This window comes from Schistocerca nitens, chromosome 8 (assembly GCF_023898315.1).
Source record: "Schistocerca nitens isolate TAMUIC-IGC-003100 chromosome 8, iqSchNite1.1, whole genome shotgun sequence".
Classification (NCBI taxonomy): Eukaryota; Metazoa; Arthropoda; class Insecta; order Orthoptera; family Acrididae; genus Schistocerca; species Schistocerca nitens.
The window spans coordinates 338758433-338786173 of NC_064621.1; the positions used below are offsets into that span (position 1 = coordinate 338758433).

The window sequence follows — 27741 nt, forward strand, 5'->3', positions numbered from 1 at the left end:
TGTGAGGACACTACTGCAAGCAGGAAAGCTAGAGAATGCAAAATAGGAGATGAAAAGGAACAGATTAGATGTGTGAAATGAGATGGGGAGAGAATGGCGAGATAGAAAGTTGAGATTATAAGCTCTTTCACTCAGGTGAAATCAAGATTGGTGAAAACGGAGTAGGAATATCGATAGGGCAAAAGCTGAAAAATAGTTACAATATGTTGATGGAAGACTGATGATGTTACAACTGAAGTGTAGTTCTTCATTTCTTCATTAGCATTTAATATGTTATCCCTACAAGAACCTACTATAGGTTCATGAATGATTCATTCAGTGTGGGCATTTAAATCTCAAGTTATAAATATTTCTTTCCAATCACTTCTGTTTCCAACCTATCTTGTTAACTCAGCATAAAGTATCTGCAATATTAAGGTCAATATTAGGTTCACTGAGTTCAATAACCACCAACAGATCATCCCCAATAAAAATTCTATTGTTGTTTGATCCTATAATCTGAATAGTGAGAGAAGAGACTTGACAGTTAAAGTGGACTAGATGTGGCTGCTTCAGCTATCTAGCACAACCAGTCACAAAGTGTTATTTTGAATGTGTATTGAGGGCAACACTTCTGTGTTATCACAGCTCTCTAAGGTGGAGACACTATAATGTGGCAGCTGACCGTAAGTGTAAACAAACAAACTTAGACCACACAAAGGTAGGGAAGAGGTTCAGGGAAACAAGCCCCACATCCATTTCACATAGCTGCCAGCCTGTGCCTATGTTCTGGGTTTCTGCGAAAGCAGAACTGACAAGTGGTAATATGGATCATTGAACCCTTCTGGTGTTGTGAGGATGGACTAGGATTAGTCTTTACTCATTTCAAAATAAAAAAAGGAAACAACAAGCAATGCATAATCCAAAGCAAAATGGAGTACACAAAGTATTTGGTAATAGATAACATGCAATTGCTTCTTCAGCTGACAGTGTTGTGAACATGGTATTTCAGGCCTGACCTCTTGGGCAGCATCTTGCACTACCATGATTAAAACAGCCCCCCCTCCCCCTTCTCCAAAACATAAAACTACCACATTAAAGTCTCTGCACAGCAGCCAACAACTTTTTATGCAAGCAGCCATTCATCAGAGTTCTTCTTTAGCTTTCAATTGTTTTTATATTGCTTGTGAACAGTTAGTTAGGCACCACTGTGGGCCCTTTCCTGTTTGTCTACAATATGTACGACATGAAATTACATTTCGCTAATGGTAACCATTTGCATGTTGTCATGTACCTAACCTAATTTATGGTCAAATATATCTAAAATCAAAGATGATGTGACTTACCGAACGAAAGCACTGGCAGGTCGATAGACACACAAACAAACACAAACACACACACAAAATTCAAGCTTTCGCAACAAACTGTTGCCTCATCAGGAAAGAGGGAAGGAGAGGGAAAGACGAAAGGATGTGGGTTTTAAGGGAGAGGGTAAGGACTCATTCCAATCCCGGGAGCGGAAAGACTTACCTTAGGGGGAAAAAAGGACAGGTATACACTCGCACACACACACATATCCATCCACACATATACACACACAAGCAGACATCTCACATTTATCTTCTTGGTGTTGCAAGAGCTGGCACGTGGCATTCCTGGGTGATCAAACAATGATGCCCTACGGCAATTATGCATTTCAGACAAGCTAAAGAAATATCTAGATTTCAACTGATTGCTATTATATGCTTACAACACTCAAGACATGCATGACAAAAAGGAATGAAGGAAGGAACTTTAATGTCCTGTTACTGAAAAGGTCATTAGGGGTGGAGCACATGCTCTAAACTGGGAAAGAATGAGGAAAGAATTCAGTTATTATTATTATTATTATTATTATTGCAGGTATTACTAGGACCAACTGGATCCCATGAAATGATGCAAAGCTATTTATTTCACTCATCACAGTTTCCAAGCACCTTCCACTTTTTCCTCTGTGGACACTTTTTTCTTTTTCAGTCCACTTTGTTCCTGGCCTGGTGGTGAGTTTTTCTCTGATAGTAGATCCCATTTACAATTTTTTTGTCTGCACAAGTTTCTACTGAAAGTATTTAATAGAGCTTTTTCTAAATCCTTGCCAACTTGCTGGATCCAGAATATGGTTTTGAGTTATTCTATGTATGTCACAATTTTGTCAGTGAGTCTTGTTGTTGGGAGTCTGTGGATATAGCCATAAAACTTCAGTCTTCTTTTTCTGATGTCTGCCATGAGATTTGATACTTTTTCAGTTGTTTTTGGGAGTTCTAGTCTGTATCAGTATTCTGTTCTTTTCGGGCCAAGTATCTTTCTCAGAATTTTGTGTTGCTCTTTTAGGACATCTTTCAGATCACCATTTTGTATGGAGTGTTAAGCATACTGCCAATGTACAAAACTTCAGGTTTGATGAATGTGTTATAGTGTCTGATTTTTGTTTGTATAAACATCCACTTCTTGTAGTATCTTGTTTGCCATAATCTCTTTTAAGCTCTTGCATGCAAATTTTCTGTGCCATCCTCTCACACTTTGTAAGTTCAAGGACTTCACTTACATTCTTGAAGTATGGAACAATCTTGTTTTGTCCGTATTTTGTATTCAGTTTTTAGAAGGATGTTTTGAGAAGATGCTCTATTTCTGAAAGTATATTTGGAGATTAACTGTTTTAGCATATTTTTGAAAGTGTTTCTACCTGTTTACTTATTGTCGTTGTTGCCTGCTAGTACTGCCGGACTGTCTGCTAAAGCTACGCAATAAATTTATATGTCTTTTTAGGTCCCCCAGGTCATACGGGTTTTCAATAGTATTAATTATAAATTCCAATACCCATTCTTGGATGACTCTGACAAAAATCGGACTGAGGAGGATATGAGACAGACTGTTGCCATGCCAAAAAAGTTTGGATGCAAAATGGTTGTGACACCTCACCCATATATAAAACTTTGGAGGTTGTGTTAGTCAGTGACGAGATTCATCCTTGCTCTTGAAAGACGAAAAAGAGGAACTGGCAACTGATTGAGTCTTATGCTTTCTTCAAGTTCACAAACGATCATATGATCTGGTTGTTCCTGGATGCTTTGTATTTTAATGTCATTTTTAAATTAAATATTTGTTCAATACAATGTCAACCACTGCAAGTCAGTTTGGTATTTGCCAGTTTGGTGATCAGATTGCTTCTGAAATATTTGAAGTAAGCATGCTGACAGAATTTTGTGTGTAACTTGAAGCAGGGAGTCTCCACTATAGTTATTTTAATCTATTTTGTCACCTTCTTTGTAGAGTGGGAGAATGAGTGCACATTCCCAATCTTCAGAAAGCTTTCCTGTCTGCCAAACCTCTGTTATGATTTGCAAGAGTCCTCTGAGGGAATCTGGTCCAAGATTTTGCAGTACTTCTGTGGTGATACCAGCTTTTCCCAAAGCTCTGTTATTTTCGAGTTTGAGGATGTACCTGTGAACCTTCTCCTATGAAAGTGGCGAAGATTAGGTGAGTGTGTAAATGGAGATATCCTTAGAAACCCTGCAAAACAGGGGGGGGGGGGGTGTAGGACAGTTAAGGAGTGCAGAAAAATATTAAGCCAATTTCCTGATTGGTAAAGATGAGCGTTCCATCTGATTCTCTGAAACAAAAATATTGAAATGCCACAAGGTAATAAGTGTGGTAATTGAATAAAATTTTAGAAGTCTTCCCGTGGTAACACAACAGGCAAGCAAAGCATGTCAGTATGCAACAGCCCAGCAGAATGCCAAAAAGGCATTGATCACACAGAGTGGAGTAACTAGGTGTAACTCTGAGGCAAGAATACCTATTCAGTGTACTGACTCTGCCAAATATGACTGCCACCACTCATGAAAAATGAAGCTGAGACAACTTTCAGTTTATGTCACAGCTGTCTAACAGTGGCAAAGCTTATGGGGCAGCTTGGTATAAATATTACTCCTTTTCCAGAGGAAGTATGTTAGTCTGTAGCCATCTAGCGTGGAAGAGGGACCTATGTTGGTATACCCTTTGCTCATCCAGACTGTGTTCACCCCTGATGGAATATCAAGTTCTTCCTGGAGGAGATGGCCACTGCAAACCAAGGTGCTGCAATTGGAGTCACGACTGTGGGGATCTGTGAGTGACATCAGTCAACAGGTCTTCTGGTGGCCAACCAGCAGGCTGGGTCAGGAAACAGCCAACAATCATAATCACAGGGGTAGGGGTGGGGTTAGGGTGAGGGTGGTGGGAAGGAAGGGAGGGAGATGGTGTGGTCCTTATTCCTACTGGATACCCAGTGTACCTGAGATGACTTTGTCCCCTCCATGCAGAGCCAGAGGGTGCTTCCTGAGGTGCCATCTATGATATCAACCAGAATGTCCTGGTTATCTACTTTCTCAAGCTGTTACTGTCTGAGGTAGTGTGGACAACACTGGCTGAACTGCAGTCAGCGACCTGTGACGTTGCTGGACACTGAATCTGTGCCTCCACTACTGCAACGTGCACCAGTTCTGGCCCCAATTGCTCCTGGAAGCCATGTTGTGGTCTTCAGTCCTGAGACTGGTTTGATGCAGCTCTCCATGCTGCTCTATCCTGTGCAAGCTTCTTCATCTCCCAGTACCTACTGCAACCTACATCCTTCTGAATCTGCTTAGTGTATTCATCTCTTGGTCTCCCTCTACAATTTTTACCCTCCACGCTGCCCTCCAATGCTAAATTTGTGATCCCTTGATGCCTCAAAACATGTCCTACCAACCGATCCCTTCTTCTAGTCAAGTTGTGCCACAAACTTCTCTTCTCCCCAATCCTATTCAATATCTCCTCATTAGTTACATGATCTACCCACCTTATCTTCAGCATTCTTCTGTAGCACCACATTTCGATAGCTTCTATTCTCTTCTTGTCCAAACTAGTTATCGTCCATGTTTCACTTCCATACATGGCTACACTCCATACAAATACTTTCAGAAATGACACTTAAATCTATACTCGAAGTTAACAAATTTCTCTTCTTCTGGAAGCCATGGAGGAAGACAACAGTGTATTTTTGGAACAATAAATATTTGCTTGCTAATGATGTTTTATTAGGGCATCTGGGTGACAAACAAATCATCTCTCACCAATCCATTGCTTGCCCACGGCCAATGGACGATGGTCCAGCTAGATCCTGACATCTATGATAGATCTCAATATCGATGACCCAATGCCATCATCTTACGTAGCATCTGGTCCCTCATGCACTACAATACTCGAGGTGTATATTCAGATTATTCCTGCAGATGTCCCCAACAGAAATCTTACATGTTGTTTTTGCGAAAAAATTTTCCGTTTGAGTCCACCTACTCTTTCAGGTATTTCCTCTTGGTTTTCCTTATATTTTTCATCACTTGTTTCCCGATTTCATAGAAGTGTTATTTATTTTTGGTGTTTCTTTGTGTTCTTCCAGCACTTCTTCAAATTTTGATTCCCATCGGGGGTACCTATAGTTCTCTCTCAGTGGTATTAAATTTTGGTCATTCATGTTCCATGGTTTTCTCTAGTTTATTTTCTTCAATAAAAATATCAGTTTGATTCTCGTTGGTCTGAGCCGATGTTTGTGTCTCCACAGACTAAAACGTCGGGGATTTCTTCTTGTATGGACTAGAAAATGGCTATGTGATTGATCCGATATTCACCAATGTCTTGCTTCTCCACATCTTTTTGTTTTCACGGAACTTTTTTCAGAGATGCTGACATGATTTTTAAGATATTTTATTGAGTCTTGTGCCATTTCTGTTCACAAATCTGAAGGCTGGATATTGGCTCATGGTTTTCTGTTCCTCTCTTTCTTTGTTGATTTGCACATTGAAATCACCCAACATAATCTTTGGTCTCCTTTAGGAATTTAAGCTGTAACTTTCTGGAGTTCGAACCACAATTTTCATCATTTTTTGGGTCTTTTCTGTCATCTATATTAGTGGACACACAGACATTATCAATGCCTACTTTTTGTTGGAGCATGGTCATAATGTGGTTGATGGTGGCAAAGACTTCTCTGAGCTTATATACATTTGCGTATTACACATGCCAAGGCCAGAGAGCTATCAGTGACCCTTTTTTTGTTTACTCCTGAAGATCTGGTAATTACCATAGTTTGTATGTCTTCTTCAATGAAAGTTTTTTGAGTATGAGAACTTGTCATCAATCTAACTCTGACACTAGAGTGTGTAATTTCACAGGTTTGTTTTTTTGGGGGGGGGGGGGGGTTTAAGGGCGCTCAACTACTGAGGTCATTAGCACCCAGTCACTGTTGTTAAAGCACATGGAATCTAGTAAAACTCAAGGGGAGGGGGGGACACCAGAAAGACCTGACAAAGATGCAGATAAAATAAGTAAAAAGGTTAGACGTCTTTGGACAAGCCAGTCAAAGTTATAAAACGCAGAACACGAGCAGCTGCTCGAGCATCATCAGCTAAAATATCCGGTAAAGTAGATGGCAGGGACAGGACAACACGAAATTGACTAAAACGGGGACACGACAATAAAACATGGCGCACTGTTAATGCCTGACCACAAGGGCACTGCGGGGCCGGGTCACCGGAGAGCAGGTAGCGGGGGCTAAACCGGCAATGCCCAATCCGCAACCTGGTCAGAAGGACCTCCTCTCGCCGAGATGGTCGGGAGAAGGTTGTCCAAGCAGTTGGGAGCGGTTTTACTGCCCGGAGCTTGTTTCTTTGGAGGGATGACCAAGCATCCCACCACAACGACACAAGCCTCTTACATATATCCCCACGAACGTCAGATGACGGGACACAATGGGAGGCTGGCCGAGGCAGGAGGACTGCAGCCTTGGCTGCAGCATCCGCAGCCTCATTCCCAGGCACTCCTACATGTCCGGGAACCCACAGAAAGCTGACAGGAGAACCATTATCAGCGAAAGAATGGAGGGACTGCTGTATCCGGTGAATCAAAGGATGGACCGGATAGGGAGCTCCAAGGCTCTGAAGAGCACTGAGTGAGTCAGAGCAGACTACATACGATGAATGGCGGTGGCGGCGGGCATACTGAACGGCCTGATGGAGAGCAAAAAGCTCGGCCGTAAAGCTCGAACATTGGTCGAGGAGCCGGTATTTAAAGGTGGCGGCCCCAACGACAAAGGCACAGCCGACACCATCGTCAGTTTTGGAGCCATCGGTGTAAATAAAGGTGTGACCGGCAAGTCGATCACGAAGTTCGACAAACCGTGAGCAATACACTGCAGCCGGAGTACCCTCCTTCGGGAGTGAGCTGAGGTCGAGATAAATATGAACCGGAGCCTGGAGCCAAGGTGGTGTCGGGCTCTCACCCTCTCTGAAGGTGGTAGGGAGGGCAAAATCCAATTGTCGAAGCAGGCGACGGAAGAGGACTCCGGGGGGCAGCAGGGCAGACACATACAGCCCGTACTGACGGTCGAGAGAATCATCGAAGAAGGACTGGTAAGAGGGGTGGTCGGGCATAGACAACAGCCGGCAGGCATACCGACACAGCAGTACGTCGCGCCGTGAGGTCAATGGTAATTCGGCAGCTTCAGCATAAAGACTCTCGACAGGACTAGTGTAGAAGGCTCCGGTCGCAAGACGTAGCCCCCGATGGTGGATGGAGTTGAGCCGGCGTAAGAGGGATGGCCGAGCGGACGAGTAGACGAAGCTCCCATAATCCAGCTTCGATCGGACAATGGACCGATACAAGCGAAGCAGGACAGTGCGATCCGCTCCCCAAGAAGAACCGCTAAGAACTCTGAGGACATTAAGGGAACGTGTACAACGGGCCGCCAAATAAGAGACATGTGGAGACCAACACAGTTTCCTGTCCAACGTGAGCCCTAGAAACTTAGTTGTTTCCACGAATGGGAGAACAACGGGACCGAGATGTAAGGATGGCGGAAGGAACACTTTATATCGCCAAAAGTTGATACAAACCGTCTTCTCTTCGGAGAACCGGAAGCCATTTGCCACGCTCCATGAGTAGAGGCTGTCTAGACAACGCTGAAGGCAGCGCTCCAGGAGGCATGTTCTCTGGGCACTGCAGTAGATCGCGAAGTCATCGACAAAGAGAGAGCTGGAGACATTAGGTGGAATACAATCCATAATTGGATTGATCGCGATGGCAAAAAGGGCTACACTCAAGATGGAGCCCTGAGGCACTCCGTTCTCCTGGAGGAAGACGTCAGACAATACGGAACCCACACGTACCCTAAACTTTCGATCCGTTAAAAAGGAATCAATAAAAAGGGGCAGACGACCGCGTAGGCCCCACCCGTGCATAGTGCGGAGGATACCTCCTCTCCAACAGGTATCATAAGCCTTCTCCAAGTCGAAGAACACGGCTACCGTTTGGCGCCTTCGCAAAAAGTTGTTCATGATGAATGTCAACAACGTCACAAGGTGGTCAACAGCGGAGCGGCGGCGACGAAAGCCGCATTGGACATTAGTAAGTAGCCGTCGAGATTCAAGAATCCAGACTAACCGAGCATTAACCATGCGCTCCATCACCTTACAGACACAGCTTGTAAGAGAAATGGGGCGGTAACTAGAAGGAAGGTGTCTATCCTTCCCGGGTTTCGGTATAGGAACAACGACGGCGTCACGCCAACGCATGGGGACCTGACCTTCGGTCCAGACGCCATTGTAGGTACGAAGAAGGAAGCTTTTGCCCGCCGGAGAAAGATGTGCCAGCATCTGAACGTGAATGGCATCTGGCCCCGGAGCAGAGGACCGGGACAGTGCAAGCGCACGTTCGAGTTCCCGCATAGTAAAGGGGGCATTATAAGTTTCCAGATTCAGCGAGTGGAAGGAAGGTCACCGAGACTCCTCTGCCTCTTTCCTGGGAAGGAAGGCAGGGTGGTAATGGGCGGAGCTTGAAACCTCCGCGAAAAAGCGGCCAAAGGTGTTGGAGACAGCCACAGGATCAACAAGGACCTCATGACCTGAGGTCAGGCCAGGTACCGAGGAGTGGGCCTTAATGCCCGACAGCCGGCGCAGGCCACCCCAAACGATGGAAGAGGGAGTAAAACTGTTAAAGGAGCTGGTGAATGAGGCCCAACAAGCTTTTTTGCTGTCTTTGATGACTCTACGGCATTGCGCTCGGAGTCGTTTGTATTCAATACAATTCGCCAACGTAGGATGGCGGCGAAAGGTGCGTAAAGCACGTCGTCGAGCACGGATAGCGTCCCTACAAGCCTCGTTCCACCAGGGGACGGAAACGCGACGTGAAGAAGAGGTAGTACGAGGAATGGAACGTTTGGCAGCATTGATGATAGCAGCCGTGAGGTATTCGACCTGACTGTCACAACTGAGAAAATCGTGGTCCGAAAAGGTCGCCAGGGAGGAGTAAAGTCCCCAGTCAGCTTTCGGTATGTTCCAGTGCGAAGGACGTGGGGATGGGGTGTGGTGCAGGAGACGAACGACACAGGGGAAGTGGTCGCTCGAATAGGTGTCAGAAAGGACATACCACTCGAACCGATGGGCAAGAGTGGTAGAACAGATCGAGAGGTCCAAGTGGGAGTAGGTATTAGTGGAGTCCGAGAGGAAAGTCGGGGCGCCGGTATTGAGGCAGACAAGATTGAGATGGTTGAAGACATCCGCCAAAAGTGAGCCTCTTTGACAGGATGCAGGAGAGCCCCAAAGGGGATGATGGGCATTGAAGTCGCCAAACAATAAAAATGGCGGGGGAAGCTGAACGATCAGTTGCATCATGTCAGCCCGACTAACAGCAGATGACGATGGAGTGTAGATGGTACAAACTGAAAAAGTAAAAGCAGAAAGAGTAATACGGACAGCTATTGCTGGGAGTGGGGTGGTCAATGGGATGGGATGGTAATAGACATCGTCCCGAACGAGCAACATGACCCCACCATGAGCTGGGATACCGTCCACAGGGGTGAGGTCATATCGCTCCGAGGTATAGTGGGTAAAGGCAATACGGTCAGTCGGGCGCAACTTGGTTTCCTGGAGACCAAGGACGAGCAGACAGTGCAGGCGGAGGAGCAGTTGTAATTCCTCCCGATTAGATCGAATACCTCTTATGTTCCAATGTAACAAGGCCATCGCTAGTCAAAAAGTTGGGGGAACGAGACGGGGGAAGAGCTGGTCACCTCGACGGCCGCGGAGGGCCAGGTTGCGAGGGAACAACGCTACAACCGGCGGGAGGCGGATCCGGTTCCATCGAGTCGTCGCCAACTGCGACCGCTGTCCCTGGTTGTGTAGGAGGGGCAGCATCATTTGCCGACGAGAGGCCAGCTGAGCGCCTGGCAGCAGAGCGTCCCGGCGAAACTGAGGACGGCCGGGAGCAGCGACTCACGGAGGGAGCGTCAGACGAAATGCGCCGGGGTGGAGAGGGGGATAGAGACTTCTTCTTGGAGGCCTTTTTGGGAGGCCGAGGAGGCACAGGGATGGTGGGCTGGACCCGAAGAAGGTCCTCACGCGCGGGGTCCGTTTTGGAACGCTGGACCTCGGAAGCTGGGGTCCGGAACGTTTCCCCGATGGATGCCTGAGAAGAGGATCGCTTCTCAGGTGGCGGGGGGAGAGGAGGAGGAGGAAGGGTGGCCCCTGGGGCAGAGGGGGCGGGGGCCATGGGGGAGGAGGATTTGGAAGGGAGGGATTTGGGAGGCGGAGGCGGAGCCCCCTGATGGGCGGAGGAGGCGGAGGGGGGACAGGATAGGGGTGAGGATACCGCGGAAGGAGTGGACACAACTGAGGCAAACGAAGTGGTCAACGGCACGGGATGGAGGCGGTCATACTTCTTCCTGGCCTCAGAATAAGAGAGCCGATCCAAAGTTTTGAGTTCTTGTATCTTCTTCTCCTTCTGATATGCGGGCAGTCTGAGGATCTAGGCGAGTGGATGCCAGGACAAGTAATGCACCAAGGTGGTGGGGTGCATGTATGTTCCTCACGAAGAGGACGTCCACAATCGCCACAAAGGGGCTCAGCCTCACACCGTGACGACATGTGCCCAAAGCGCAAACACCGAAAACAGCGCATAGGAGGCGGGACGTAGGGTCGCACGTCGCACCGGTAGCACATCACCTTTACCTTCTCCGGGAGAACGTCCCCCTCGAAGGCGAGGATAAAGGCCCCGGTGTCGATGCGACGGTCTTTGGGGCCGCGCTGGACTCACCGGACGAAATGCACGCTTCGGCCCTCCAGGTTGGCCCTGAGCTCCTCATCAGATTGTAGCAGGAGGTCACGATGAAAAATAACCCCCTGCGTCCTATTTAGTGCCAGATGCGGGACAATGGACACTGGGATGTCCCCTAGGCGGTCGCACGCCTGGGGCGCCGCCGACTGTGTGGCGGAGGTGGTCTTGATAAGAACGGACCCTGAACGCATCTTGCTGAGAGCCTCGATTTCCCCGAAGATGTCCTCAATGTGCTGAACAAAGAACATGGGCTTGGAGGTGGCGAACGTCCCCCCATCGGTTCGAGAACAGACCAAATAGCAGGGGAAGTACTTTGCCCCAAGCCGGCGGGCCTGTCCCTCCTCCCAGGGAGTGGCCAAGGGGGAAAGGGCAGGAGAACCAGAACTAGAAACGGTACCTTTTCTTTTGAAAGACTCGGCCGCAGAGCAACCTGATACGTGTTGACGTTTCATCTGCGAAACGTCCGCCCCGATACCACCCACTCCGACCAGGAGCTCTCCCCACGGGCGCCACCCAGCCTCAGCAAGGGCCACCTGGCAGGATGACCATTGCGGGGAGTCCTGATGCCCCAATGAGACGGGCATCTACTCCTTGGCCGACGTGGGGAGGGTGCAGCTCAGGTATCGGCAGTACGATCCCTGAGTTGTCAGGGGGCTACAACCTAGAGGGTACATGACGACCCCACCACAACGGGCTGGCTACCGTGCTGGATTTCTGGTGCCATGAAAAGTCCATCATGATTGTAGGTGCAGATGGGGACGCACTATGGGCGTAACTTATACAACCCATCAGGCGTTTAGGCCCAATTTGAGGAATAATGGGCATGGTTACAACGCCGGTACAATGCTGAGTGCCAAGGTCTTGGTGCACTTAGGACCAGTGGTACACCACGTAAGGTGTCCTTCCCCAAAAGGCTCGTACTTCTGTACAATTTTGAAAAATGGAGGTCAAACCCCAAGGGGGACCATCACATGGAAGGCCGAAACGGTTGAAACTCCTTTTAGTCGCCTCTTACGACAGGCAGGAATACCTCGGGCCTATTCTTACCCCGGACCCGCAGGGGGGAATTTCACAGGTTGAATTAGTGTGCTGACATTGAAAGTGCCAATTTTTCTCCTTGCCTCCATATCATGGTAGAGGTCACACATAATTAACTGCCTCACACTAGGTTGTACAATAATATTGTATAATATTGTGCACAGCCTGCGGATCATCTCTCAACAAACCAGGCGATATATCAAAACCTTTTATTATCCATAACAAATTTTTCTTAGTCTTTTTAGTATTAACTTCTGAGGAGAGCAAAGCCAGGCCAGGTATTTCCTGCTATGAAGAATTTTACATTAGTGACATGAGAGATAAAGCTCTGATTAATTCCCACCTAAATCCAATTGCCTTATGCAGAATAGGAATCTGAAACCCCCAAAAATTAGGATCATGAGACCTGTCGGAGTCTAAAAGCATTTGGCAAGACACATTTATAGAATTCTGGACAAACTGTTTGTTTACAAAAGAGACTGCTTACAAATAATACTTTTACAACCTTGACTAGAATACCCACTTCTACTGCATAGGATTGGTAGCTTGTGAGACAAACATGGCAGCCACAGCATATACAGAGGAAGGTAACATAAATGTTTGTTTTGTGCGAGAGTGTAAAAATAATGCTCAAAAACCTCAATTGGAATACATTAAGAAAAAGAACTAATAACAGAAAAAATTACTTTGAAAATTTAGAGCACCAGTTTTCATGGCAAAATCTGTAAATAATCTTCAGGCCCCTTCTCATCACTGCCATAAAGATGGTGAAGTTAAAATCAGATTAATTATAAATAACACAGAGTCATAAATGATAGTAGTTTCCACGTTCCATCTGTGGGTGGAAGACGAAGAGTACCTGCAGTCAAATATTTTAAAATAATTTATCAAGTCTAAATGTAAAAGGTGGTTAAGTAGTGCTACTTAACTTGAAAAGCATGATACACAGAAACAGGAACTACTGACTGAGATGAGGCAGTGATTATCAGTATGGACTGGTGTTGAGGAATAGCAGAGTTTGAATGCTCCATCAAACATGCAGGAACCATTCTAGTTTAACCGGTTGATAAGAAAGCACTTTTCATTTCTTCATAAAGGTTAGGCCTACAACTGCAATCTTCATTTGTAAATGTCAGCATACCTGCAAAGCTTGAGAAAACTGTTGCTGCTTTCTATTCTTAGATGACTGAGAATCATCCACATCAATTATTATCTTGTTACGATCAAATTTTGGTGGCGGCTGCTGCTGCTGCAGCTGCAGTTGTTGCTGTGATGGTGGCTGTTGTTGCTTCTCAGCGATCCAGCGTCGTATCCGTCTACAGATACGTGCAGCAGAGGATAATCATAACTTGTATATAAGACTTTACTACACAGAACAGTTACTTTTATAAAATTGAAAGAAAATAATTCAAACACATCAAAGGAAATGAGAAAAAGGGTAAACTAAGATTAGGGTTTAACATCCCACTGTCACTGAAGCACGGACATCTGCAAGGGGGGAGAAAGGAAGCATTTGTCCCCCTCCCCTTCCAATTTAGAGTAAAGAGTTTTATTACTTACAGGTTATCATACACATCTAAAAGTCAATGGAAGCACTCAGTTTTTTGTTTCCCCTACAAAATTTAGTTCTTGTGGCATAACACATATCAAAACCGACCAACTCATTTATATAAAGAACTGCAATTTTAAAGTCTGACCCCCCCCACACTACCCAAAACATTTTTGTAAATGCCCATGCATTCAAGACATAGCACAGTTTGGAATGGGTGAGGACTGGGAAGTAAATGGTCATGTTATTCCAGGCATTAACTTTACATAATCTAAGTAAGACAAAAAAACATCAGAATGGCGGATTTCAACATCACTAATTCCAAACAAAAGTCACGGACAGCCCTCACCACTCAAAAAATTTCAGTTTGAAGTAGTTCAGTATCTTAACCATTGCAACAACTTGCACTCAATAGATAGATAAAATGACCTTATAGTAAGATGATACAAGAAGTAAAACAGCACAAAAAGCCACCAGTTGTTTTAAAGAGCTCACCGTTACATCAATTATAGCCTCTGCTCCATTTTGTGACACAGAACTAACAGATGATTGAGACAATATTATCATTTCCTTCCATCCAAAATCATTGCAGTAAAGGCGAAGAGTAAATAAGTTATATTATGGAAAGAAAGAAAAAAGCAAGAAGAAAAACTGCATTTCAGAACAAACAAATTTACCGTCAATTAAAAATACTCATCCACATGCTGATGTACAAAAAGCGGTAAAGTACCCCCTGTTCACAAAATATCAGCTCTCTCTCTCTCTCTCTCTCTCACACACAAACTATTAAAACCAACTGTAGTTGCAACAATTACTTAGACAGAATTTACATTGCCCACAATGCGAAGTAGATACGCCAAACCAACGTGACGGCATGGGGTGTTCATACTGCTCATGATGCAGTGCCATCTGAACAGTGGGGAGTAGTAACTGTCGACCAGTCTTGATAAGATGTTATTTTCCTTAACCCAGAAAATTCACTTTTAGTAGAAAACAGTGGTCTCAAAATGCAAGGCAGTCATGAATGGCTTCGTAAAATCAACGAGAGGCAGATGACTGTAGGAGAATTCCACTGGCGAACAGTGACTGGAGAAAAGATAAACTCTGGAATAACTTCAGAATGAGTAAAGAGATATTTCTTGTATAGTATTGTCCGTTTTAAGTTTACTAAAGAAGTAAAATGTAAATTTCAGAATGGCTGTTACAATCTGTTACATATTCATCACAGTTTACAATTTAGAACATAGCTGACAGGGGGCTGTAATAATGTTCATGACAGTTCACTGAAGTTATTGAAGTGTTTGGAAGCTTGGAAGTTTGAAATGATAGTTTCAGCTTGAAGATTTTCAGATCCATAACAAGAAAAGAAAGAATGTGCAATGGAAGCGGTTGAAGACTGTTGCAATTCTTCTGGCGGAATTTGCTTAACTGAGCTTCAGCAACAATTTCTGCATGATAAAGAGCAAACTTAGTACAAAATGATAATTGTCATGTTGCGTCTCTGATTTTAACGCCTGATTCTCAATAAGCTTGAGCTTTTGTTTTTCTATGTTCTGTAACTCTGAATTTGCACTTTTCTGTCTGATGGCTGTTTGGGTATGGGGCAGCAAGGGAGGAGGCATTGAAATGCTAGTCTCTGAACTTTCTGAGAATCCTAATGAACACAGGTTGTCCTCCTCATCTGAAACACACTGTGTATCTGGAGTAACAGTCCTTCACTGCTGCACTCTGATGGTATCTGTGAGGAATATTACTTTTCATACGCTGTGGAGTCATATCCATCAAAACTAGCAGTGCTTTGTACAACAAATAGTATTTCTACTTAGTTTTCACCACTCGCCTGGGAATACAGTCACGAATAAATGCATAAATAATTAAGTTGGCTTTATACTGAAGACAATATTATTGTACATTAATTGTAAATCTCCCCCCCCCCCCCCCATGAGCCATGGACCTTGCCGTTGGTGGGGAGGCTTGCGTGCCTCAGCGATACAGATGGCCGTACCGTAGGTGCAACCACAACGGAGGGGTATCTGTTGAGAGGCCAGACAAACGTGTGGTTCCTGAAGAGGGACAGCAGCCTTTGCAGTAGTTGCAAGGACAACAGTCTGGATGATTTACTGATCTGGCCTTGTAACACTAACTAAAACGGCCTTGCTGTGCTGGTACTGCGAGCGGCTGAAAGCAAGGGGAAACTACGGCCCTAATTTTTCCCGAGGGCATGCAGCTTTACTGTATGGTTAAATGATGATGGCGTCCTCTTGGGTAAAATATTCCGGAGGTAAAATAGTCCCCCATTCAGATCTCCGGGCGGGGACTACTAAAGAGGATGTCGTTATCAGGAGAAAGAAAACTGGCGTTCTACGGATCGGAGCGTGGAATGTCAGATCCCTTAATTGGGCAGGTAGGTTAGAAAATTTAAAAAGGGAAATGGATAGGTTAAAGTTAGATATAGTGGGAATTAGTGAAGTTCAGTGGCAGGAGGAACAAGACTTTTGGTCGGGTGACTACAGGGTTATAAACGCAAAATCAAATAGGGGTGATGCAGGGGTAGGTTTAATAATGAATAGTAAAATAGGAATGCGGGTAAGCTACTACAAACAGCATAGTGAATGCATTATTCTGCCAAAGATAGATACGAAGCCCACGCCTACTACTGTAGTACAAGTTTATATGCCAACTAGCTCTGCAGATGACAAAGAAATTGAATAAATGTTTGATGAAATAAAAGAAATTATTCAGATAGTGAAGGGTGACGAAAATTTAATAGTCATGGGTGACAGGAATTCGGTAGTAGGAAAAGGGAGAGAAGGCAATGTAGTAGGTGAATATGGATTGGGGCTAAGAAATGAAAGAGGAAGCCGCCTGGTAGAATTTTGCACAGAGCATAACTTAATCATAGCTAACACTTGGTTGAAGAATCGTAAAAGAAGGTTGTATACATGGAAGAATCCTGGAGATACTAAAAGGTATCAGATAGATTATACAGGGTGTCTCAGCTATCTTGTCCACCCAAAATATCTCTGGAACAATAACAGCTATTGGAAAACTACTTTCACCGGTATCAATGTAGGGCTGGGGCCCATGAATGTACATACTTGGAAACATTCTAAAACGAAAGCATATGTGTTTTTTAACACAAACTTATGTTTTTTTAAATGGACCTCCTATATTTTTTTTCTTCAGCAATCCATAGCATGACAAAGCACATACACAATGGCGTTGATTGCATCGTAATATTCCCATTACATCCCGAGATATTGAGACGCGAAGTTGACGCTTGAAACACCTGACATGCGCTGCTAGCGCACGTCCTGAGGCTCAGGCGTGAACCCCATGCTGCCCGTAATCACGATGTGATTGACATGTGTAATCACACCTCCATACTTATCAAGAGGTCCGAAACGAATAATACGGTCTGCTGCCATCAACTCTCATAAGCACATAATGGTTTCCCTTTTGCACGTTTTACGTATCTACGTACACAATATGAACTAGTACTGATCGGTTTACACCCGTCAGGTTGTCTTATTTATCCTGCACACCCAAAATAAGGTTTATCTAATGCATTATATGACCCATTGTGCCTGTTGCGCAGGGCCTGGCTCTACCTAGTCAAGTGTCCAACGTAGTTCCCACTACTGCCACAGTTACCACTTCGCCTTATGATCTGCGACCCATGCAAACTCCTGTACTCCACCCTCCGAGCATCCCATTTGTTGTTGCTTTGGTGTGCAGTACACCGCTTGCCAGTGTAGTCATGCATCAGAGTAATCTAGTGACGGCACGGAGGTAGTACACATTGTGAATAAACGTTCTGTTGTGGAACTTATACTGTACAGTATAATGTACACACATGAAGATATGGTAGAAATGCTGCTGATCTATGGAGAATGTATGTTGACGGGAAATACGTTATGAGATTACTTGTTTGTTGATAGTACTGTTAACGAACATTATGATTATTAAGTTAATATATCTGTTTTCTACCCTACTCTACATACCTGTACTATACCCTGATGTAGGTGGACGAAATGCTGTTCAGGCAGAACGACTGTACAGAAGACGATTCCCTGACAAGCCATCGCCTTTGCGCCGGATGTTTGGTCGTCTCAAATCTCGTCAACGTGAAACGGGAAGCTTAAACCCAAGACCTCGACATCGTCCTAGAAAACGCACAGATGAACGTGCTGAAGTTGCTGTGCTCGCTACCATAGCTGTGAATCCTCAAATCAGCACACGTCAAATTGAACGTGAAGTTGGTGTGTCGAAATCAAGTGCACAGCGTATTCTTAAACGTCATAAATTTCATCCTTACCATGTTCATTTACACCAGGATCTTCATGGAAATGACTTCCGCAATAGGGTAACATTTTGTCGGTGGGCTCAGCAAAAACTTCTGACTAATCCAAATTTTTTTGCAGATGTTCCCTGTACCTACGAGGCATCATTCTCCAACAAAGGAATTGTCAATATGAGGAATATGCATTATTGGTCCGCAGACAATCCAAAATGGCTCCATCAGGTAGAGTTCAACGTCCGTGGAAAGTTAATGTTTGGTGTGGGATTATTGGAGATACCATTATCGGACCTTTCTTTACAAATGGCATCCAAAATGGCAGACAAAACTCCAGATTTATACGACACAATCTTCCTGTTCTCTTGGACACCGTACCTCTGAACCGAAGAATGGTCATGTAGTATCAGCATGACGGATGCCCTGCACATAACGCCTTACGAGCATGACGACTTCTGAACCGTAAGTTCCCTGGTAGGTGGATTGGACGAGGTGGCCCAGTTAGGTGGCCTGCCCGATCTCCGGACCTTACACCGCTGGATTATTTTCTTTGGGGAGCAGTGAAGGATGCTGTTTACCAACATGAACCAACAACACCAGAGGACATGAAGCAACGCATTATTGATGCTTATACAGCCATAAAAGAGGAAACAGTAGCACGAAGAAGGGCATCCTTCATCCGCAGAGTGACCCTATGTATGCAAGCCAATGGGCACCACTTTGAGCATGAGATGTGAACGCTATGTTTAGTATGTAGTGCTGGTATTACAGTGGAAGTTTCTACAAAGGGCCATTTTACTCAGTGATGTTAAGGAACATTTGTTTGCAACAATTTGTCATTTAACGCATTAGATAAACATAACATTGATAATTATGTGATGATAAAACTAATTGGTTAAACATGTTTACATTCATCATCTATGTCCTATCTGAACTTCCCAAATCAAAACATTTTTACCTAAACAATGGTAAAACTTTTAGTCCACTTGCTCATTTCACTAAAACCATCAACATGAATTTTACTATTACGAGTGAATGATTAACGGTCACTTGCGCTAGATCTACAGTAAAGTAAAGTTTTAACGTTGAACGGCATTACCTTTTTAGTAACGGATTAACGATAAGCGAAGTTAACTTTGTGACTAACATTGCGGTACACAGATATGTTACAGAACCGCATCACCCCTAGCCTATGGGATAAATACCTGCTGGAATGTACGAAGTTAATACAGGATGGCAGCAGACCGTATTATTCGTTTCAGACCTCTTGATAAGTATGGAAGTGTCATTATGCATGTCAATCACATCGCAATTACGGGCAGCATGGGGTTCACGCCTGAGCCTCAGGACGTGCGCTAGTGGCGCATGTCGGGTGTTTCAGGCGTCAACTTCGCGTCTTAACATCTCGGGATGTAATGGGAAAATTGCGATGCAATCAATGCCATTGTGTATGTGTTTGTCATGCTATGGATTACTGAAGAAAAAATATAGGAGGTCCATTTAAAAAAAACATAAGTTTGTGTTAAAAAACACATATGCTTTCGTTCTAGAATGTTTCCAAATATGTACATTCATGGGCCCCAGCCCTACATTGATACCGGTGAAAGTCGTTTTCCAATAGCTGTTATTGTTCCAGAGATATTTTGGGTGGACGAGCTGGGACACCCTGTGTAATGGTAAGAGAGAGATTTAGGAACCAGGTTTCAAATTGTAAGACGTTTCCAGGAGCAGATGTGGACTCTGACCACAATCTATTGGTTATGATCTGTAGATTAAAAATGAAGAAACTGCAAAAAGGTGGGAATTTTAGGAGATAAACTGACTAAACCAGAGGTTGTACAGAGTTTCAGGTAGAGCATAAGGGAACAATTTACAGGAATGGGGGAAAGAAATACAGTAGAAGAAGAATGGGTAGCTCTGAGGGATGAAGTAGTGAAGGCAGCAGAGGATCAAGTAGGTAAAAAGACAAGGGCTAGTAGAAATCCTTGGGTAACAGAAGATATATTGAATTTAATTGATGAAAGGAGAAAATATAAAAATGCAGTAAATGAGCAGGCAAAAAGGAATACAAACGTCTCAAAAATGAGATCGACAGGAAGTTCAAAACTGCTAGGCAGGGATGGCTAGAGGACAAATGTAAGGATGTAGAAGCGAGTATCACTAGGGGTAAGATACATACTGCCTACAGGAAAATTAAAGAGACCTTTGGAGAGAAGAGAACCACTTACATGAACATCACGAGCTCAGATGGAAACCCAGTTCTAAGCAAAGAAGGGAAAGCAGAAAGGTGGAAGGAGTAGATAGAGTGTCTATACAAGGGCGATGTACTTGAGGACAATATTATGGAAATGGAAGAGGATTTAGATGAAGATGAAATGGGAGATACGATACTGTGTGAAGAGTTTGACAGAGCACTGAAAGACCTGAGTCGAAACAAGGCCCCCGGAGTAGACAACATTCCATTAGAACTACTGACGGCCTTGGGAGAGCCAGTCCTGACAAAACTCTACGGTGAGTAAGATGTATGAAACAGGCGAAATACCCTCAGACTTCAATAAGAATATAATAATTCCAATCCCAAAGAAAGCAGGTGTTGACAGATGTGAAAATTACCGAACTATCAGTTTAATAAGTCACAGCTGCAAAATACTAACACAAATTCTTTACAGACGAATGGAAAAACTAGTAGAAGCCGACATCGGGGAAGATCAGTTTGGATTCCGTAGAAATGTTGGAACACGTGAGGCAGTACTGACCCTACGACTTATCTTAGAAGCTAGATTAAGGAAGGGCAAACCTATGTTTCTAGCATTTGTAGACTTAGAGAAAGCTTTTGACAATGTTGACTGGAATACTCTCTTTCAAATTCTGAAGGTGGCAGAGGTAAAATACAGGGAGCGAAAGGCTATTTACAATTTGTACAGAAACCAGATGGCAGTTATAAGAATCAAGGGGCATGAAAGGGAAGCAGTGGTTGGGAAGGGAGTGACACATGGTTGTAGCCTATCCCAAATGTTATTCAATATGTATATTCAGCAAACAGTAACAGAAACAAAAGGAAAGTTCAGAGTAGGTATTAAAATCCATGGAGAAGAAATAAAAAGTTTGAGGTTCGCCGATGACATTGTAATTTTGTCAGAGGCAGCAAAGGACTTGGAAGAGCACTTGAACGGAATGGATAGTGTCTTGAAAGGAGGGTATAAGATGAACATCAACAAAAGCAAAACGAGGACAATGGAATGTAGTCAAATTAAGTCAGGTGATGTTGAGGGAATTACATTAGGAAATGAGACACTTAAAGTAGTAAATGAGTTTTACTATTTGGGGAGCAAAATAATTTATGATGGTCGAAGTATAGAGAATATAAAATGTAGACTGGCAATGGCAAGGAAAGCGTTTCTGAAGAAGAGAAATTTGTTAACATCGAGTATAGATTTAAATGTCAGGAAGTCATTTTTGAAAGTATTTGTATGGAGTGTAGCCATGTATGGAAGTGAAACAAAGACGATAAATAGTTTGGACAAGAAGAGAATAGAAGCTTTTGAAATGTGGTGCTACAGAAGAATGCTGAAGATTAGATGGGTAGATCACATAACTAATGAGGAAGTATTGAATAGGATTGAGGAGAAGAGAAGTTTGTGGCACAACTTGACAAGAAGAAGGGATCGGTTGGTAGGATATGTTCTGAGGCATCAAGGGATCACCAATTTAGTATTGAAGGGCAGTGTGGAGGGTAAAAATCGTAGAGGGAGACCAAGAGATGAATACACTAAGCAGATTCAGAAGGATGTAGGTTGCGGTAGGTACTGGGAGATGAAGAAGCTTGCACGGGATAGAGTAGCATGGAGAGCTGCATCAAACCAGTCTCAGGACTGAAGACCACAACAACAACAACAACGATTGTAAATCCTGCAATGATCCTTCACCTCATTAAATTCTGTCCATTTCACTCTTTCCAGATATTTGTCAGTCGGTATGTCTTTCCCCGCTCTGTCACAGTCATTTTGAATGGGTCTAACTACAGTCAGTCAGTATGTGCATGAAACATGTGCTACAATTTGTTGTTGTTGTTGCTGTTGTTGTCTTCAGTCCAGAGACTGGTTTGATGCAGTTCTCCATGCTACTCTATCCTGTGCAAGCTTCTTCATCTCTAAGTATCTATTGCAACTTATATCCTTCTGAATCTGCTTAGTGTATTCATCTCTTGGTCTCCCTCTGTGATTTTTACCCACACTGTCCTCCAATGCTAAATTGGTTATCCTTTCATGCCTCAGAACATGTCCTATCAGTCAATCCCTTCTTCTAGTCAAGCTGTGCCAAAAGTTTCTCTTCTCCGCAATTCTATTCAGTACCTCCTCATTAGTTATGTGATCTACCCATCTAATCTTCAGCATTCTTCTGTAGCACCACATTTTGAAAGCTTCTATTCTGTTCTTGTCTAAACTATTTATCGTCCATGGTTCACTTCCATATAGGCTACACTCCATACAAAAACTTTCAGTAAAGACTTCCTGACACTTAAATCTACACTCGATGTTAATAAATTTCTCTTCTTCAGAAACACTTTCCTTGCATTGCCAGTCTACATTTCATATCCTCTCTCCTCAAATAGCAAAACTCGTCTACTATTTTAAGTGTCTCATTTCCTAATCTAATTCCCACAGCATCACCTGATTTAATTCGACTATATTCCATTACCCTCGTTTTGCTTTTGTTGATGTTCATCTTATGTCCTCCTTTAAAGACACTGTCCACTCCATTCGACTGGTCTTCCAGGTCCTTTGCTGTCTCTGACAGAATTACAATGTCATCGGCAAATATCAAAAGTTTTTATTACTTCTCCATGGATTTTAATTCCTAAGCCAAATTTTTCTTTTGTTTCCATCACTGCTTGCTCAATATACAGATTAAATAACATTGGTGATAGGCTACAACCCTGTCTCACTCCCTTCCCAACCACTGCTACTAGTATAACTGCCATCTGGTTTCTGTACAAATTGTAAATAGCCTTTCGCTTCCTGTATTTCACCCCTGCCACCTTCAGAATTTGAAAGAAAGTATTCCACTCAACATTGCCAAAAGCTTTCTCTAGGTCTACAAATACTAGAAATGTAGGTTTGCCTTTCCTTAATCTATCTTCTAAAATAAGTCGTACGGTCAGTATCGCCTCACGTGTTCCAACATTTCTACGGAATCCAAACTGATCTTCCCCGAGGTCAGCTTCTACCTGGTTTTCCATCCATCTGTCAGGAATTTGTGTTAGTATTTTGCAGCCGTGACTTAAAAAGCTGATAGTTTGGTAATTATCACACCTGTCAATATTTGCTTTCTTTGGAATTTGAATTATTGTAGTCTTCTTGAAGTCTGAATTTATTTCGCCTGTCTCATACATCTTGCTCACCAGATGGAAGAGTTTTGTCATGGCTAGATATCCCAATGCTATCAGTAGCTCTAAAGGAATGCTGTCTTCTCCCAGGTCCTAGTTTCGATCTTTCAGTGCTCTGTCGAACTCTTCACGCAATATTGTATCTCCCATTTCACCTTCATCAACTTCCTCTTTCATTTCCATAATATTGCCCTCCAATACATCGCCCTTGTATAAACCCTCTATATATTCCTTCCACCTTTCTGCTTCCTCTTCTTTGCTTAGAACTGGTTTCCCACCTCAGCTCTTGATATTCATACAGGTCTCTCTACTTTTCCTGTAGGCAGTATCTACCTTAAGCCTAGTGTTATATGCCTCTACATCCTTACATTTGTCCTCTAGCTATCCACCCTTAGTCATTTTGCACTGTCTGTTGATCTTATTTTTGAGACGTTTGTACTCCTTTTTGCCTGTTTCATTTACTGCATTTTTATATTTTCTCCTTTCATCAGTTAATTCAATATCTCTTCTGTTACCCACAGATTTCTACTAGCCCTTGTCTTTTTATCTTCTTGATCCTCTGCTGCCTTTACAATTTCATCTCTGAAAGTTACCCATTCTGCTTCTACTGTATTTCTTTCCCTCGTATTTGTCAACTGTTCCCTAATGCTCTCTCTGAAACTCTCTACAACCTCTGGTTCTTTCTGTTTAGGTCCCATCTCCTTACATTCCCACCTTTTTGCAGTTTCTTTAGTTTGTATCTACAGCTTATAACCAACAGACAGCGATCAGATTCCACATCTGCCCCTGGAAATGTCTTACAACTTAAAACCTGGTTCCTAAATCTGTCTTACCATTATGTAATGTAACTGAAACCTTCCAGTGTCTCCATGCCTCTTACACGGATATGAGCTTCATTTGTGATTCTTAAACCAAGTATTAGCTCTGTGCGAAATTCTACCTGGCGGCTTCCTCTTTCATTCCTTACCCAATTTCCATATTCACCTACTATGTTTCCTTCTCTTCCTTTTCCTACTATCGAATTCCAGCCCACCATTACTATTAAATTTACGTCTCCCTTCAGTATCTGACTAATTTCTTCGATCTCTTCGTCATCTGCGGAGCTAGTTGGCATATAAACTTTTACTACTGTGGTAGGCGTGGGCTTCATGTCTATCTTGGCTACAATAATGTGTTGACTATGCTGTTTGTAGTAGCTTTACCTGCGTCCATATTTTTTTTATTCATTATTAAACCTACTCCTGCATTACTCCTATTTGATTTTGTATTATAATCCTTTCTTCACCTGACCAGAAGTCTTGTTTCTCCTGCCAGCAAACTTCACTAATTCCCACTATATCTAACATTAACCTACCCACTTCCCTTTTTAAATTTTCTACCCTACCTGCCCAATTAAGGGATCTGACTTTCCACACTCCAATCCGTAGAAGGCCAGTTTTCTTTCTCCTTTCAGTGACGTCCTCCTGTGTAGTCCCCACCCGGAGATCCAAATGGGGGATTACTTTACCTCCGGAATATTTTACCCAAGAGGATGCCATCATCATTTAACCATGCAGTAAAGCTGCATGCCCTCGGGAAAAATTACGGCTATAGTTACCTCTTGTTTTCAACCGTTCACAGTACCATCACACCAATGATGTTTTGGTTAATGTTACAACGCTATATCAGTCAATTATCCAGACTGTTGACCCTGCAACTACTGAAAAGGCTGCTGCACCTCTTCAGGAACCGCACGTTTGTCTGGCCACTCAACAGATACTCCTCCGTTGTGGTCGCACCTGCGAGTCAGCTATCTGTATTGCTGAGGCATGCAAGCCTCCCCACCAATGGCAAGGTCCGTGGTTCATGATTATTTTTTTTTTTGTGGGGGGGGGGGGCGGCACTATACTATACCACCTACTACACCAACAGCTGCACAACACATGTACGCCAATTTGAATTTTCCATAATTGTGTGGCGGCTATTGATGGTAAGCATGTTAGCGTCCAGTGCTCTCCTCATTATGGGACAATACAATACAACCATGCATTACTTTTTGCTTACTTTACTAGCTGTAAACGGCAGATTAATGGTTAGCAACAACGATTATGGCAAGCAATTAGATGGTGGGACATTTAGGGTATGTCATTTGTATAATAATATTTTGAATGTTCCACAAAACTTGGCCCTACCGAAAGATCTATCAGTACTTCACTGAAAGTCCTATTAATGTTGATTTAAGACAAAAGCTCACCACTCTTGGAAAATTTGATGCAGGCATTTCCTGAATTTTCACTGAGTGAGGAAGAAAAACTATTTAACAACAGGTTATCAAGGGCCAGTACAGAGCTGGAAAGCATGTTCAGAATTATGGCCGGCAAGTGATCTTTTTTCTGAAAGGTAAACAAGAACTTCTGAAGACCATGCGACATTATTATTCCATAATTCTGCTTCCTGCACGACAAAATAATTGATGAACATGGAACTAATGTCTCCCTTCAATTCTGTGTTGACCAGGATGTAAATAAAACCAATGCTTCTGGCAGAATGTTCCAGAAAGACAGAGCAAACAGTGTTGCTTCAAAAAGAACGAGAAGTGTCATAGAGATATTCAAAAACTATGTCAACAGTAATACATAAGTGTACACAATTCAAATGTGATAAAATATCAAACTTTTCGTGTTACTTATTTGTTATGTTTTTATAGTCATTTTTTACTTTTTTGTACTTACTGTCCGTTCCACAATATTTAGCTACTTCATTCCAAGATTGATGTTGTAGTGTTTGTATTTATAATCCCAGAACATGGAGCATTAACAAACATTATTAATGACCATTCCCAGATCCATTGGAAGAAACCACTCCAAATAATCGCACGTAACACAAACTTGCTTGCAATTACTTCAGCGTCATTACATGGCACCACTCAGGTGAGCCTGCAGACTAAACGAACAGTGTGATGCTCCATTGTTAAACCTAGTGCCCCTGCCCCTTACTGTAACATGGTTCCAGCGTATCATTGCTCAGCTTGGTATTGCATTGTGTGCAGTATAAATTCAGCCTTAAGCTCTTAGGATGGAGAAATGAGGATTTCTCCAGTATTGCATATGACTAACTTTCGAGGACATGAAAATGTGCACATATCTTTGAACAAGCAGAATTTAATCTCTTTGCTACCAAAACAATTACTGTGTGGAAGTTTTAACTCCCTGCAATTTATTATTGATAAGCCAAGTGAAATTCTGTCTCCTCCCAGTCTACTGCCTATCATGTGCAGTACTGTGAAATGACTAGCAATTCACAAGTATAAAGGGAGACGTGCAACTGAATGCCATGGCTCTGCATGTTTCGGCCACAATGTCACTTGTACTAATAAAATTACTTTGTCCTTTGTTCTCTGAGGCCTGTTCAACTTCCTTTGGTTATAGAATTGCCAATAACTATCCTGAAGCTACAACTTTAGTTCTTACATCAGATAATTACAGGGTACGTTTTATATATATATATATATATATATATATATATATATATATATATATATATATATATATATATATATATATAGTTACTTATAAATTTTCCAATAACACTTACTTGATAAAAGGAGCAACCATAAAAAACATATTGGCCGCCGTCCTGCCTTTTGGAGTCATAGTTTTCTTGGAAGGAATGTCAGCTACTGGGAACCACTCAACAGATTTTATTTCCTTTCGAGTTCTTGGTTTGAACACAGTGTCCTTTTTCACTCCTCCCACTATGTACAACCGAACATACTGTTCATTAATTGTTGATTCAATATATTCATTTTCATTAACCATTGTGCTAATATCAAATCCTGTCTCTTCAAAAACCTGAAAATATATAAAAGAGTATGGTTTCAAAAACAGTGAGTTGCTAACAAACTTCTAGCCTGTGCTGGTATACACTCTGACTTACCTCACGAACTGCACAACGCATAGGTTCTTCATCTTTGTTCATCTTGCCTTTAGGAAATCCCCAAGATGATTTTGTTGAATAACCTTGTACTAGAAGCATTTGTGAGAGATCCTCATTAAGCAATATTGCACCAAATGTGGGTACTTCATTTTTGTACTTCTTCCATTGGTCAAGAACACTGTCTAAGTTCGCAGCGTGGGGTTTTAAAGAAGGTACATGATTGAAGATGTGTGCTGCAAAATCTTTCATACTGCATGGTTCCATTTTCTTTTCTTCCGTACAGTAAAAGTCTAGATAAAACCAGTATGCAAGTTCAATCTGGAAGCACACTCTTACAAGCTCCTCCCTCTCCTCTTTCGGCAGATTGATGATGAACCGGCTGTAAGCAAATAATAACTAAATTATGATACTGTC

The 27741-nt window shown here is 43.0% G+C and overlaps 1 protein-coding gene across 2 annotated transcripts in view; it reads right to left on the reverse strand.

Annotated features, from left to right (window-relative positions):
* Positions 1-27741, reverse strand: part of LOC126199715 (m7GpppN-mRNA hydrolase) — a 66374-nt gene that overhangs the window by 31357 nt on the left and 7276 nt on the right. For both annotated transcript variants that reach the window (XM_049936643.1, XM_049936644.1), the window contains exons 2-4: positions 27328-27706; positions 26986-27242; positions 13322-13496 (exon numbers count right to left, since the gene is read on the reverse strand). In XM_049936643.1, the coding sequence (XP_049792600.1) occupies positions 13322-13496; positions 26986-27242; positions 27328-27706 (811 nt within the window). The remainder of the gene's footprint in view (positions 1-13321; positions 13497-26985; positions 27243-27327; positions 27707-27741) is intronic.